At 33.8% G+C, this 17,256-nt stretch overlaps 1 protein-coding gene across 1 annotated transcript in view; it reads right to left on the bottom strand.

The window, feature by feature from the left end:
- LOC129225145 (eukaryotic translation initiation factor 3 subunit A-like) overlaps positions 1 to 15,957 on the bottom strand; it is a 37,106-nt gene extending 21,149 nt beyond the window's left edge. The window contains exon 1 of the mRNA XM_054859707.1: positions 15,839 to 15,957. Within this exon, the coding sequence (XP_054715682.1) occupies positions 15,839 to 15,856 (18 nt within the window). The 5' untranslated portion in view covers positions 15,857 to 15,957. The remainder of the gene's footprint in view (positions 1 to 15,838) is intronic.
- Between the last annotated feature and the right edge of the window lie 1,299 nt (positions 15,958 to 17,256).

Below are 17,256 nucleotides of genomic sequence, written 5' to 3'. Positions count from 1 at the left end.
CACCACTGATGCTCCTCAAATTCTTTCTCCAACGTTGGCAACCCTGGTGTATTGATAAATCAAACTCTGATGTCGAAAAGCGTGCAATGCACTTGACAAGCGAACTTCACTAAGAAATTACAATTAAAAAAGATACAGTTAAACTCGCCTGTAACGAACGCTGTTTTAACGAAAACCTGGATTTTGCGACAAAAGAATGAATATATATATATATATATATATATATATATATATATATATATATATATATATATATATATATCATAAAATTTCCATTGATTTCAAAGCTGAACTCATCCTTTCTATGAAAATTCCTTCAATATCCCTTTTTTTTTAATTGGCGAGTAGAGAAACATTTGAAAAGTATATGATAGTTGCCTTCAGAGTATCACTTCTGAAGATTTTTTGCGACTCAAGTTCAAGCTAATGCGGATGAAAAAGAATATTGAAAACGAAGACGATAACGATAAATTAATGCGCAGAATGTGAAACTGAACAATCCTCAGCAGCTTTTGATGTTCAGAAAACACTAGGGGCAAATAGCAATGTTTTTTGGGCCATTAGTATTCATCGAAAGCAATGACACAAGAGACAGACAGTAAGACAATTCAAAGCAAATTAACAAGCTGGTATTGTACAGAAATAAAAACACACAGCAAGTAAGGGGAGGTGGGGCAAGTTGGTCCGCCATTTTACTTACCATTTTATGTCTCATCAAAAAAATTAATGTTCAGTTCAATTTTCTACAATAAGTTTCACTAAACACTTCTCAACATGACAGATTTTTTTTAAGTGTTGAATTTATAAACGTTTTTTTAAATTAATTTTTAACGGAACCTCGTAAAGGGGACCAACGTGCCCCACGGGTGGGGTACGTTGGTCCGCTTGGTGGGGCACGTTGGACCGCATAACTCAAATATTATTTGTTATAACTTTAGTGATAAATACCATTAAATTTTGTAACTACCATATTCTCTGTTGTGTGTAGAGTGAAAATTTTAAGCTTAAAGATAAATATAACATATTAAATTGAATTTTTTATTCGTCATCTTTATTTAAGAAAACAGTAATAAACATTCACCATTAGTACACAAATATTTTTTAAAAATCAGAAGCAAAATCATAGAATAGTTATAATTATTGAGATTTAAGTGCAAAAAAAGTCTTTAAATTATGCGGGGTAGGTTGGTCGGGTCCAACGTGCCCCACAAAGAGCATACCAACCTACCCCACCTTCTTGGTCTGAAAAAGTGATGTCAATTTTTTTCTGTTTGACGAAAAATGAAAAAAAAAAAAAAAAAGTCAATTATATTGAACTAAAGGAACTTACTTTAAGAAAGTAGTTCATTTTTTTTCCCCACGATCTTGATGAAAACCACTAAAAAAAGTTAGTTTTTTTCTGAAAATTACTCAGGACCACTGAAATAACACTTTCTTGGAATAAAATGTGTTCAAAAAAACTGTACCATGTGACTTCATTGTAAGATTTGTAGGACCATTTGTTGGTCATAAAATAAAAAAAAAAATATTAATAGTATTAAAATATTTGAGACCGGTGCCACCTCCCTCTATAAACTTTTTTTTTAAGATTGTTCTTCCGAACTCTTTTTACGAGCACTTGGTTAGAACGAGAAAATATCGCTGCCTCTTCGCACTTGTTATAAGCGAGTTCAATTGTATTTCAAAACAAAATGCTTAAAAAATGACACAAATAAAGTACTTGCATTAGGGCAGCAAATTTTTAACTTTAAGTCTTAAAAAATACTTTGTATACATCCAAAGATGTAAGGAAATGTTTTGTCCAATTATTCCATAAGTCACGTCGGAATTCCCCATGAACATTTTTTTTCTACTGTCCGTTTTAATAGTACGATAACCCGCCATCGATTTTTTTAAACACAAAATCGGTTCTTGATTAAAACCATACAAGTCAACTACCAACCACGAGGAGGTTCTCTTTCCTCAAGGTAACTTTTTGAAGGAAAACATATTTTGTCACTATTGTGGCAACTCTTCAGTTCCCATGCAAAGTACTCATCTATTCTCTTTCATTTTGCGGTTTCCTTAATTGTGCGTGATCTCGTGGAACCACAACAAGCGAAAAGCCGCAGCAAGGGTAGCAAGGCTACCTGCTCGAACGACAACATGTTTAAAAATGAAACTCGTCAGGTTTTTATTCATTGGACCGGCGAATAGCTAAGCGTTTTATCCTTGACATTAAAGTGTTGATAATCTATTTTGTTGGCATTATATAATTGAGGGTGGTGAAACGTTTGAATCTTCTTTCTCAGAAATGCTAGTATTATGGTAAGAGAATTAGAAAGTAAAACAATAAAAATTGAAACTCAATTGTCCTTAATCAAAAACGCTCGCTTCGGGAAAACAAAATTCCCGATTTTAAATTGCTATTTAGTCATTATTTAATTATTCTTTAATTGTTCTTCATTTCGTCATTTTTTAAATTCATATTTGACGCTTTCATCAAATCAATTTTTAGATTAATATCTGTTTCTCAATTGTCTTTGTAATTCATTTTCTAGTTGAAAAGAAGTTAAAACATTTTTTAAGTTGGTTACTGGTCAAAAAAAAAGAAAGTATTTTTGCTTTCCTTTATTTCTTTGCTGTTTTACACATTTGATGTGCGCACACTTTATTAATAATGCATGTTTTAAAAAATGTGTCTCTTAGTTGTTTAAAAAAACATAGCAGCAACAAAAAAAAAATCCCTAATAACAATAAGAATTACCGACTCGTATTTCGGGAGTAAAAGGATTCTTCTTTTATCAATGAAAAAAAATCTTTGAGTGGGAAAAAGATCTGAATAAAGTTTTAAGAAAATTTTCTTCTTTACTACTTGGTCTCAATCCAATTTAAATAATTTTATTCCATGGCACCTCCAGTGCTTCTATAGCACTTTCAGTGCTATTTTGCATTGTTTATCCCACAAGCTGAATGTGAAGGGTAATGCGTTGGAAACCCAATATCAATTTCGAAAACCTTTCCCAACAAGAAAGGGGAAAAATCGAATTCTTTGAATGATCCTTCAATGCAATCACTCAAAGATTTTAATTTTCCATTGCAATCATTAGGCAGTGAAAACGTCAGATCATTGTAGTAGTCTGGAATGGGTTCCTCCTTTGTTGGAAGAATGCAGGATTCCCTACACTCCAGGGTACCCCGCCTGAACCAAGACTACTGTGCTTTTTATCCAGACTAGGAGCCCAGCAACCCTTGATCCACTGCCCCAGACGTATAGATTTAGAGTATTTTGTAACCACGAGAGATTTAACATGCACCAGTCACCAGTATCATGCAGGATACAGGGTGTACCAGGAGGGAGAGGAAGCGAAAAGCTGTAGCGGACATACCATACATTCGGGGTCGAACCTTGGTACAAGCAAAGCACGAGGCCATGGATCACGCCAAACAAGAAGGGGTGCCGTAAAACCTGCCACTGTCTCCAAACCGATGGCGCAGAAATACTTTCAGGGGAGACAAAAAATTACAGATAAGACAACTCATATACAAAATTAAAACGATAACATCAAGATGACTCAAAAATATTAGTAATAAAAACTAATCTTTCTTAATATTGGGCAAAAAAAAAAAAAAGAGGCCAACTTCACTTTTAGAATACAGCAAGCGGTACCTCTCTTTGTCTAAGAGGACATTCGTCTCCAATTCATTCACGGGAGTGTTAATAGATTTGTCCACTATTTGCAAGAAATTACGTTCAAGTGTCGACGGACTAGTGCAAATTAGTTTTTAATAAAAGTCTCGGGCACTATTTTTCTTTTGTCGTCTGCAAAGTCTTTGAATGCTCAAGCTCATCTCTTATTGGAGACCGAGGATACTAAAATCTTCCAAACTTTGTCAACGAGTGAACAGTCCTTTCGTTTTGGTTTAAATGAAAAGTTTGAGATATAAAATCCTCAAGTATATATAATAGGCAATGATCGAGTAACCCGCGAGTTTCAACAATGAAGCTCGCGCCATGGCATGATAATTTGATAATATGTTTTGGTAATGTTTAACGTCGAGGGAAGGGTTTTATTGTGACAAGGCTGAACTCGATCCGGTAACTGAACAGTTCTACTGGTAAAACTGTATTTTCAGGGAAATGAAGAAACGAAAGAATGGTCGACAATGAACGCTACCTACTGGAGTGTAAGGTTAATCCACTGGTGTTATGGTTAAAATTTCAACCATCAAAATATCACCAAACAGACAATGGCTTCGTTCAAATGTAGAAGCAATTTTCACCCGTCATACCGTGACGGCTCACTTTCTAGTGAAAAAAAAATTGGAGCTTAAAGAAAACCTTGAAATAAGTTTTTAATACATTCACTATTTATTACTTTCTTCTATATCTAATATATAGAAGAAAGTATTGGATTCGTGCAAATTTTCGAATTTCGAATTTTGACGGATTCGTACGTTTTGAGGTGTGCTGAGTCCATTTCGACCATTTTTGGAAAATGTCTGTCTGTCTGTGTGTGTGTATGTATGTGTGTGTGTATGTATGTATGTGTGTGTGTATGTATGTGTGTCACGTCTGTGTGTGAGACCAGTTTTTTGTGGCCGCTCTACAACAAAAACTACCGCATGAAATCGAACGAAATTTTGTACACATATGTGCCCCTATGTGAACTTGTGCCCATTAGTTTTTGGCGCGAATTCCTCCAAGGGGGGTGGAGCAATGGGACGTTTTTCGAGTTACGCGTGCTTGCTATTCCTCAGGAAGTAACTGGCGGAATCAAACAAAATTTGGTCCGTATGTTGGTATTAACAGGAACAGGTGCTGATTCAATTTTGGTGTCAATAACTCAAACGGGGGTTGAGCTATAGAACGTTTTTTGCCGTCAATTGTGACTGCTGTATCTCAAGAAATAATGAACGGAATGAAAGAAAAATTTATCGGCAAGTAGCCCTTAGTGGGTATAAGAACTGATTTTATTTTTGTGTCAACAGCTAAAAAGGGGGTAGCGCAATCACCCGTTCTTTTTTTCCATTTTGAGTGCCCTATCTCAAGAAGTAATGCTACGTTCTGGTTGAAATTTGGAATATATGTGAATCCATATGTAAACAGGCTCTGGTTTAATTTTGACGCCGATCGCTCCAAGAGGTGTTGATTTTTTTTTTTTTGCGAATAAAAATATTTTTATTAATGCAACAATAAGAAAGATAAATCGTAATAGATTGTCGTCTGCGTATTTCTCGTGATTTTAATTGTATGGAAATGATAGGAAATATTATCTCAATGATTTAAAATTTTGAACTGTTGCCATCTTATGTTTGTTAACAAATAAAATATTTGTAATTCATTCAAGCAAGGCTTTTAAAATAACTTTCAATTTTCGCTCTTTGCTTTGCTTTTGCAATAATTCAGACATTGGGATAGTCGTCAAGTTTTTGCATGTGTCATTTTGTTTTTGTTAGGAATATTGCTTCCTCGTCAAGCATGGGGAGGGATCAGAAAAAGGAAAAATATAGAAGAAAGTTTCGTGATGGCCACAACATACTAGTTTTTAAATAGTTTTAAATTCAACGGTTAACCTTCTGAAGAACAAAATATATTCTTTTCAAGTGCAAAAAAAAGTATATTTTAAAAAATCTATATTGTCAATGCATCCAACATGCTATTCCGAATAAGATTCTTAAAAGTAATTTATGTTTTTCAAATATATTTACAAAATTTAATTATGTTCATAATTTTTGTCTATTTAATAACTTTTAGACAATTATTGTCGTGATTTAGATGTTATCACTTTGCCTATAATCGAATTTAAATTTAGATGTTTTAACTTTTAAAGATATACTTTGCTTTAATTGATTAAGTTATATTTCTGCTTTTATTTTAACTACCACTGTAATTGGATTTTTTCCCTCAGTGTGCAATAATTTTAATAAAATAATTGAATAAAAAAATCTATACTTGTGTAATATATTGCCTCATGCAAAAACCGATGATGCATTTGATCATATAACAAGAGAGAGAGTTACTGATAACAAAATACACATTCGAGAACATATTAGTGCTTTTTACTCCTCAACTTAAACAGATGGTCAACTTATAGAGGTTGATTTATATGATATAGGACTAATTCCGTACCTGAAAAAAGCGGTTCACTTAAAGAGGTGATCAACTTACAAAGATGATCAACTTTAAAGACGTAGTATTTTTATGAGACACCCGTTTCAAAATAATATTTTCATTTTTATAGAGAAAGTCGTCTATCTTTATAGATTGTGTGAATCTGTTTATTTAAATATTTTTTTATGTGCATTGCGTCTTAGCGTTTTCAGCTTCAAGATCCAATCTAAGTCACTTGTAAATCTTATACATAAGCATTTGTACACTATACAGTATGCTGCAAAAATGATACGGTTAGATCTGTAAACTTTGGAAAAACTTGTTTTGCAAATATTTTGTTTAGTTAAATGAAATGTTCGAGAAGAACAACGCTTAATACATTTAACTATACTCCCAATTTTTAATGAATAGAGTGGGTGCGCCAAATAAGGTCATGTAGACGAAAAATCTCCATGTTTCAGTGTAGGATTAAAAAAAAAACTTTGTTGTGTCATGATTTTATCGTCATCAGAAAGCTTAACCGATAATAAAGGGTTATCAACAAGCCATTTATCAACAGGCAAAGGTGTAGCAAAGATTATTGCAAAAGAGCCTTGGTAAAATTGCGTGATCTTATTTTATAGTAGATTTTGTTTCTTCGTGGTTCACTGCAGTTTACTAGAATAAAACATGATATTAACTGCTCTAGAAAGCCTTATTTAAGTAGCTGAAGAAATCCAAAAGAAAAATTTCACTGTGTACCCCTATGTCAACTGCGATTTGATAACCTAAGAGGGAGTAAACTGTGGTTCAATAAAGCCATGATTGGCATTAATAGGACTCCGGTGTCCTTATTAGGCTAGTGAAGGGTTGAGAGTAGCATATGATCCAGTGCTGCATGCGCCACACATCTGTACACTAACTATGCGAAGGAGTAACAAAAAAAAAACAATCTCGAATGTAACGATTGATTTTCTCCTTTCCATTGAAGCAAATATTTCATATTTGATAATGTTTTTATCAAATATGGTTAAACATGCTTTTATATTGGAAACCAGAAATTAAAATAAATTTTTTATATTGACAGGTTTTTTTCTTCTTTTGTGTGCGTTTCTTCGGAGTTGTTATTAGGGATCCCTTTTCCTAATAAAGAGTATTTGCTATTTTTTTGTTGAACTGCTGCCGAACATTATACAAACGAGAGGTTTTTTTTCACATCAAAATCATTTTATGAATCATTTGAAGAATGTACAAAGGTTGAATCCAATTGACCATAAATGAGAAAGATCTTTATCACTGAGTCTTATAGTCTAAGATTCCACTAGGATTGACCTACCCTCATCGAGTTTCCGAAAATTGTTACCACTTATGAAGAGTAAAAGTTATAAATAAAACGAGAAAGTAAGAATTTGTACCTCTGTCTCGTGAACTAATCGGGGTTGCCGGGGGTTGAAAGATGCCTAAAAATGAATAATTTACCCTCATCGAGTTTCCGAAAATCGTTCTCATAAACTAAGAGTAAAAGATTGAAACAAAAGGCTAAACTAAGGTTGCCTTCCTTTTTCGGTTTCCTAATCAGGGTTGTCAGGGGATAAAAGTTTTTCAATGAGTGAGATAATTTACCCCTCATCAAATTTCGGGAAATTGTTGTCATAAATGAAGAGTAAAAGCTGTAAAAAAAACGTTAATGTAAGGTTGCCTACCTTTTTCGGTTATTAACCAAGAAAAGTCAGGGGCTAAAAGGTGCCAAAAAAAGAGTAATTTACTCTCATCGAGTTTCCACATAAGTTATCTAAAAAAATGTAAATGTGCCTAAGCAAAAGTGCTCCAATCATAGGGTTGCCGTTGTTTGAAGTTTTAATATTGAAACTTTGAACAGCGGCAACCCTATGAATGGAGCACTTTTGCTCAGGCAACCCTACACCATCGGTTTTGTAATATGTTTACCTATATATATATATATATATATATATATATATATATATATATATATATATATATATATATATATATATATATATATATATATATATATATATATATATATATATATATATATATATATAACTTATGTAGAAACTCGATGAGGGTAAATTACTCCGTCACTTTTAGGCACTTTTTAGCCTCTGTCAACCCTGCTTAGGGGTTACAGGCTTCAGGGGTTGCAGGGTAGGTTAAGCCCAGTGAGATCTCGAACTAGTAGCTTCTTTATTTGAAACACTTACCTCATAAGTCAGCAATAGAACACTTTATTCTCTAAATACTATTATAAAAGTAACGCATTTCTAATTCTTAAGTTTGGATTTGCTGTTTTCTAGGGTTCTTCCAATTCTCTCGAAATCCGAATTTATGGGAGTATGGATAATCTCAATTTACCGACCGACTGCAAAAGTAGAATCAAAGAGCGAAAATTGAAAATCATGTTCAAAGCCTTACTTAAATTAACTACGAACACTTAATTTGCTAACAAATAAAAGATGGCAACAGACAAAATTTGTAATCATTGAGATTTTTATCGAACGTCTGCAACAATTGACTCGCTCGGAAAGGCTTTCACTGGCAATCATAAGTGAAAACCTGTTAATGTGATTTCTTTTTCACGTTGCTGATTTAATTGAGCGCGTAACATGAACGAAATCAGCTCCCCCTTGGAGCGATTAACGTCAAACTTGAATCAGCGCCTGTTTTCGTGTTGGTTTACTTTTATTCCAAACTTCATCTGAATCATAGAATCACTTTATGAGATATAGCAGTCGCAATGAATAAGAAAGAACGTTTAATTGCACCCCCCTCCCCTCTCGAAAATATTGCCGCCAAAATCGTAATACCTCTTGTACCTTCTAAGCTCTATATCTGTGGATCAATTTTTGCTTGATTTTGTATCATGCTTCTTGAGATACAGCTGTCACAAAAAAACGAGAAAAGTGTTCGACTACTCCACCCCATTTGAGATATTGGCTCTGAAATTGAATCAGCGCCTTTACCCTTTAGGGTCCACCTGCGGACTAATTTGTTTAATTTCTCCCGTTACCTCCTAAGTTATAGCAGTCACGGAGGAAACGTTCGATTGTTCCACCCCCTTGGAGTTATTGGTGCCAAAAACAACTGAAAACCAATTCACATGGGGGTATATGAGTGTACCAAATTTTTCGGTGTCACACGAAGTCAGTTTTTTCTCTAGAACGGTCACAAAACATCGATCTAACATATACAGACAGACATTTCCCAAAAATGGTCAAAATTAACTAAACACACATCAAAACGCACGAATTCGTCAAAATTCGAAAATTTTTACGAATCCAAAACTTTCTCCTATATATTAGATATATAAGAAAGTAAAAACGTTTGCATCACCGCAATATTGTCCCCAAATTTGCCGAAGACAAACTCTGCAGAATGAAGAATTTATGGGGAGGTCGCTGTGAAAATGTTAGGCTGAGTTAGTTCCTCAGCTCTCTTTAAAACACACTGATTATAATACGAGTAATATCGTTTGTGGGCATTATAATGTTTTAGCTATAAATATCTTACTAAAGTCACGAGGAAACTTCGGGACAAAATCCAATTGAGGGTTTTTGTTTGTAAACATTTCAAGAACTCGTAATGAGCTTGCAATCGGTGAATGGGTAGGTTGATTCATTTGCATAACAAGACCTATTTACTTCCTCCAAATACTTTCTCGAATTTCGTTAATTCATTCTTTAATAATTACACACGAAAAAAAGGAAATAATTGAACATAATTATTTAATTTTATTTTTTCCTTCGAAACATTTTTACTTGAAACATTTCTACTATCATGAGCAATTCAGTCTTTGAGGTTAAACAATTACATTAGTGGCCGAACGTCGCCAAATTTAGAACCTCAATCCTCCCCCCCCCCTCCAAAAAAAAAAAAGACTTTATTAAAAGTTCCTCTTTCTTACTCATTTTTTCTAGGGTCAGTTGTTCCGAGGAACAACTTGCCTCACAAAAACGAAACAATTAGCCCCATACGCACATCCACGTCCCACGTCCTTGAAAAATCAATTTATGAGTTATGTAACGAAGCGTAAATTGTTTCAGCAAAGTATATTGGGATGCACAATCTATATTTTTACAAAAGCACCAAAGATTAAACCCAATCTATTAAAATTCGGGAAAAAGACCAATACGTTCAAAAACAAAAATGTTTACAAAAGTAGATCAGCGATTCACGTGCTCAGCTTTTAATGTATCACACGCCACTGACACGACAAATATGGCTGCCATTTGTGCCCAGCAACATTCTATTTCACCAGTTATTAACTAAACGTCATTACCTTTTTTTAGTGAACTATTTCAAAGGGGACAATTTCTGGCGGAACTTTTAGCCCCGCTCTCTCTATCAAATGTTTGTAATATTTTTAATGTATATTTTACCTGGCTCAACAGAAGCTATTAACAGAAACGAATAGCTGTTAATAACGCATGCAATTCGCAAGTATCGTGTTTATTAATCTTTCAAATATGAGCTAACCCTTTCTACAAATAAAAGAAAATCAACAACGTTTTATCGCCCAAATTAGCTGATTTCTGCCTACACGTGTTTCGGGGTTTCAGAGAACCTTTTTTTCAATGCATTGTGTGCTTTTGTATGCAAGGACCGAATGTCTTTACATCAAAAAGCTCACGATTTTGAATTGAAAAAAATAACCACGTGTATTAAGTAACTTGCTAATTTGTGTGATAAAACGTTGTTGATTTAATTTTACTTCTCTGCTCAAAGGTATTTACTTATTTCCTTTGACAATGTCTATGTTCCTGGAAATCGTATGGTAATAAAGCATATCACTCTATTATATGTCTCTAAAATATATTTTCAAAGTCAAGATTAAAATTTAACGACAATAAATGCAAAAAAAATATTTCGTTTTACGAAGTAGTTTTAAAAAACTATTTATGAAGACAAAATTCAGAAAAAAAAATCTAAGTTTTTCCTGAAGAATTGAATTAATTAATAGAGAGATATCACGAATCATGAACAACTGCTGAAATATCAAAGTAAACATAGCAATTGGTTTTAAAAAATTCAAGAATACACTCTTAACCCCAATTACTGGAAACCATTGTTTTACTTCTCACTTTGAAAAGAACTAATTTCAGTCGAGACCCTTTAATTTTTGTGGAACACTTAATAATCTTTCGTGGAACCGTTAACAACTTTTCGTGGAACCCCCTGGGTACCAAGGAATCCTGGTTGGTAAACGCTGCTCTAATACAGAGATGACTGCGAAACAATTTAATTGCTTTCAAAATTTTCCACGTGTGATGAAGCAGAAAAGTAATTAAACATTTTTATAACGAGGAAATAAAAAATATGGAATGTGCCGAGATAGTTTATGCAAGGCTAAACTGTTTAGAAGTTTACAAAAAAAAAAAAAAAAATCCCAATTGACAATCAACACATCTTTTCAAAAGATTTAAGACGTCTGCTTCCGCCATGGTAACTTTGAAAATTCAATATTCGATAAAGATTGGACTGCCCAAACATTGAAATATTAATCCATACGTAGCTGACAAGAAATATGACGACTAGCACCTTCAATGACCATAATGTTTCGCATTCGATTTTATTTTATTAATCTTTCACTGATTTCAATAGTGACAATCACGAATCTGCTCTTATCTTTCTCACTTTTCGTAAGAAGCGAGTTGAATTAGGTGTAATTTCAACGTGATATTATTACTAAACGACGCTTTAGCGACAATGTTTGACTTTGGTGCATTATAATGAACCGAAATCTTAATGTATTGCAAAAAATAAATTTTGTGTTAAAAGTTTTTAATTTTTTAAAGCTTTTTCTTTATTACTTTTTATCTCCAAAAGTAAATTTTAGAAAACCTTTAAAGTGAAATGATTAACTCGCCACAATGACTCAACACTTGAGGAAATTTAATGAAATCGAGCACTTATCGCAAACATGTTTCGGAGTTATGCGAAACAACTCTTTTAGAGAAATAGAAAAGGAGTTATGAAATGATTTCTGCTGCGTAATATCAATTTTTTAATGTAAAGAAATAATTGTGAAGCTCTATACGTTACGCTTCATTTTAAGAAGGAGTATAATTCCTGGATTGAAATTTCAAATAAAATTTTATTTTTAAAGAAATTAGTGTATGGCAGAGGTCGTTGAGCATTGCAGTTTATTAAGACAAAAAGTAAATAAAAAAATAACATTCACTTTTTCTATGCTTGAAAAAAAAATAGTGCTAAATAATTTAATTGAGTAATAGTCAACGCAATGTCGGGTAAAATGCTACTTTTAAATTACATGTGTATCACATTTTAACTTCGCAAAATATTAAGTCGAGTTACTGAAAAATGCACGACTGATTGCGTGCTCACGTATCCCAGCACTCCATATCAGTAATGCTGAAGGCATTTTTTTATTAAAAAATAGACACATTGAACATGAAGCCTGCGTTAATCAAATGAAAAAAGAAAAAAGATTCTTCATTTAGTTCCACGTGCGCTTTCACTTTCATCTGGTTAATTTTTTTCTTGTCCTGTATGCATGTATAACTTGACATACGTTTGCTTAACCTTGCTTTAAGAGGGAGCTCAAACACAAAAATATTTTTTTCTTTGTCTTTTGAAATCTGAAAGTTTTCTAAATGTAAAGAAATTTTGGGCAAAGTAACAGCACCGGATCTACAATTTTCCCAAAAAACTCAAAGCTGCTGTCCTTACCCTTCTTCCAAGTTTTTAAATCTAGTTTCAACGAAAAAAAAAGCACAGTAATAGGGTGAATATTTCTTCGGCCCCGGCTTGCTATCCCCCTAGATCCGGCACTGTAAAATGAAGCAGTTAAGATAATTCACACGTATCAAAATTAACAAATTTTAAATGGATTTGAAAATAGGGAAGTTTTCGATTTTTCAATTTTATTTTTATATGAAGAGTAACATGTATGAACATCATAGGTGAAAAAAATTTTGCGATACGATAAGTAGTTTTTTTTTTAAATTAATTTTTAAAGTTCAAGCTCTTGTGACGTCAAATGGCATAGGAAGTGACGTCATCCCCTCTTCCGATAGGGGAGAAGCGAAGGTCACGCATTCGACTTCGAAGACGAAACGTAAAAGGCTTTCTCCTCGCATTTAAAACTCCTCGCGTTTCTGGAACATTAAACCTCTCATCCTCTCGAAAATATTCGAATATCTCATTGGTGTTACTTGAGGAAGATTATTTAGATTGTGCTTTAACGAATCCGGTCTCCATAGTGTGTTCAAAAGGATTATTGAATTTCTAAAAAATAAAAATATCAGCGCGCTCAAAATGTCCCTAGCGAAAACAAGGGATCTTCGGCGGAAGGCTGCCCATTCGCGCCCTGTGACGTAGGCTCGTGACGTTTCAGAAGCGCGCACTTTTGCGCGTGGATTTTTAAAAATTCATTAAAAATCAACCACGGTGTTTTAAAATTCGGCGATGGTGAATTTTTTAGTTTTGAGGGTCAATTAACAATATCCAATAGCCAAAATATGAACATTTAATAGGTTGCAACTTCCCTATTGCAGTAATAATGCGAGAATACTTAATTTTATAATAAACTTGTACCCGAATGTTATTTTTAATTCTTTCGGTAGTAAATTTCTTTTTTCAAATAAAAGAGAAAAAATATTACCGTGCCCCATATGTGGGGTAAAGTGATAGTTATGGTGTTTTAAATTAATATTACTTAAAGAACAAATAAATGAAAAACATAAATAAATGTTAGCGAATGAATTGATATTTAAATGATTTGATAAATATATGAGTTAAAAAAACTACTTTTCACTATTCACTTCACCTTATTAACTTTGCCCAAATATTCACTTGACTAATTGTATTAAAACATTTAAAATCAAAACATGCCCGATATGAAACAAATAAACACTACACCGAGCAGATTAAGTTTTAATTTGAGACGTTAATTGCAAGAACTTTATCTTTTTATAATAGCAAAAATTATATTTGATGTACCACAAAGTGTTGCGATTTGAGCATCAATTTTTGAAAGCCTTTATCTTTACAGTTACAGTCGAGTGCCGACTTACGCGAGGGTCCAAGACCCCGAGGGTCCAAGATCCAAGACCCCTCGCGTAAGTTGAAATTTCGCGTTGTAGAAAAGGGTATGTATAAAAACTTTTATAAACATACCCAATTATTTTAGACACTTGTAAACACCACCTCAAACTGTTAAAAACTATCTTAACTATACATTACGGTTTCTTACATAACTGAATTTGTATTTGTATTTAAAAAAAAAAAGAAGTTTTATTACACCGAAAATACTGCTACGATGCTCAAAATCAATGATCAATGGGAAAAAAAGACAAATTAAACCAGTACGGTACGTACAGTATGTAGTAAGAAAAACAAATACACTATAGTTGTAATGTACAGTAGATCCAGTAATGATGTTTGCAACTTAAAAGTGAAGATGATGATTTATGCTGTGTGATCAAAACGTTGGTTCTTACATATTGTTAAACACAAAATACAGTTGCTTCACTTGTTCTTTTATAACGTTTCCATCTGTGGCAAATTTGTTCTTATATTCACAATACAAGAGCAGCTTCCATTTTCAAAATTTTTGCATTTTCCTTTTACCTTTTTTCTTTACTTTTAATTGTATACATATGGAAGATTCACTCCATACGTAATTGTTGTGCTATCTTCGACGCATTTTAGAGTTGTTCAAGCACATAAAATCGTTAGCTTTTCTTTAATTGTGGGAGTTTTTCTCTTTTTCTTTCTATCTTCACAAACTTTAGATGAAACAGCGTTCATAGGTGTCACTATATTTCATGAACTTTCATATTTAGAATGAAAAAAATAAAAGGAATATGAAGAGTAGTTATTTGTGTAAGCGATGTTCAGAGTAGTACGGTATATGAACTTCCGCTGCCAGTAATGCTAAAGGGATGAAGGTCCATTCACCAAAAATACATTTTTAGTAGCTAATAACAAAGCCGATACTTACACACCCGATTCCCTTTCGAAAATTTTCATGTTGCGGGTGAGGAATTCGCGTTAGGTCTAAAATTCTTTACTGGGGAAAAAATCGCGTTATAGCCATTTCGCATAAGTCGGATCGCGTTGTAGCGGGAGTTGACTGTACCCTTTTTTGACCGACATAGACTACGTATTTAATAACTTAGTTTTAAAATATTGACACATAGGTGACGTAGCAACTTAAATTATTCCAGCCTTTTACTTTGCCCTTAGTGCAGAAACTTTTACACATCTCCCCCATCCCTCTTCAAAAATTCAGTCTGGGAAAAAATACATATGGCCTCCCCTTTCCCCCATCTCTCCATACTCTGGAAAAAACACACTACAGTTAAAAATTAACTATGTGTCTAACATCGATGAAATTAAACCAAAACGTTTTATTTACTATGTATAACTTACACAAGATGAAAAGTATATAAAAGTTCCAGAATAAATGTTACCAACGAAAAGAGCAGTTATGGTTTTTGGGAGAAACTTTTCTCTCCTTCTGCGATAGTCATAATTAATATCAATAAATCGACTACAACAATCTGACGTAGAGTTCGGTGATGTTTACGAATCAATTCTAATGACATGCAAGAGCAAAGCTAATCAACCTTGAAACCAATGCCGGAGCTAGACGCGAGAAAACTAGTTCGACGTCTTTTTAAAAGAAACAAACAAACACATGTCGCGTTCCCGTGACATTATAACGGTGATGTACAAAATGAAATTACATTAAAAAAATATATAATAACACCAACTCACCCATACAATCCAGAACATGACTGCGAAAGTTATTGTAGTGACCACGAAACCAAGAGCGAAATAGGCACCTTGACAGCACCGAACAGCCACTTTCGTTCCTATGCCACCGTCTGAGCCCATGTCGCTGTACACCGGCAGATCGAGTTGTTTTTATAAAACTCCCTCAAGGCTCGCAATTTCGGAGCCGCCATTTTTAAGTCCAATAATCAGGGACCATCCGGTTTGACGCGTTATTGCGTCTGCCGTGCGTAAGGATTCTCGGATGCCCATCCGAATTGTTTCTTTTTTTCCTTCTGAATTCACTTCTTATTATTCCGCATGGATAATTCAGGCAGATTGAGAAAGATAACTTTTACTGATGGCATTCGTTCACGTTACAACCGGAATAACTGCACGTGAAATGTAAAATTCCTTAAAATTCACTGTAAAAAGTTTGGGCATTCATATTCCAGTACCTTTTAACGTAAAACCCTATTTTAGTGCACAATTTTGGGTTTGGAAAAAGCAAGAATGCTCTTACTCTTAGTTTGACGACACACACACTTAGGGTCGTCCCGAACTTGAATTTTTATTAGGGTGAAAATTCTCAATTTGCTGAGTTGAGCTCTACGTTTTCTCGAGTGATGATAATTTTGCCGAATGAAACTCCAAATTTCGCCGAGTGATGATAATTTTGCGACGAATAGAACTTCAAACTTTGCCGAATGATGATAATTTTGTTGAATCTCTGACAAAATTTTCCAAAAAAACAGAAACTTTTGGAAGGTCATAGTGACCTCCCATCGGGGCACATCTGCACAACCATGTGCGGCTCGTATGGGAAAGGAGCAAGGGGGACAACTGCCACTTACCTTAATAAAATGAAGGAGCCTAAATCATTCCACTTCTCAAAGTTCAAAATTGTCGATCGATTGAAAAATGATGAACTTGATCGATTCAAGTGTTCAAAGAACGAAGAATTGAATTAATATGTGTGTTTCATATTTTTCTCATGTTATTATTCCATGAAATTAATTTAAGAAAGGAGTCTTACCGTGGTCATTCATGGTTTTTGCGGTTGCATCTCGAATGCTTAGGGCTCAGGATCTCCACCCGCTTAACCTATCCCTTCCTTTTAAACTCCTCTTTTTTGAGTACCAGCCACCTATGACATGCACAAACATACCCATATATATATATATATATATATATATATATATATATATATATATATATATATATATATATAATATATATATATAGAGAGAGAGAGAGATAAAAACAAGAGGAGGAAAGATGGAATTTCGTTTACATTTCTATAAATAATTGAACTGGTTTGGGGATAAAAGTCATTACAAATTACCATGTCCCTCGTAAATTATTAGGCCTGGCCGATGCATCGGCGCCGATGGTTCAACAATTTAGCCATCGGCGGTCGA

This window comes from Uloborus diversus, chromosome 1 (genome assembly GCF_026930045.1).
Source record: "Uloborus diversus isolate 005 chromosome 1, Udiv.v.3.1, whole genome shotgun sequence".
In the NCBI taxonomy this organism is placed as follows: Eukaryota; Metazoa; Arthropoda; class Arachnida; order Araneae; family Uloboridae; genus Uloborus; species Uloborus diversus.
This window is presented reverse-complemented; position numbering and strand designations above follow the sequence as displayed.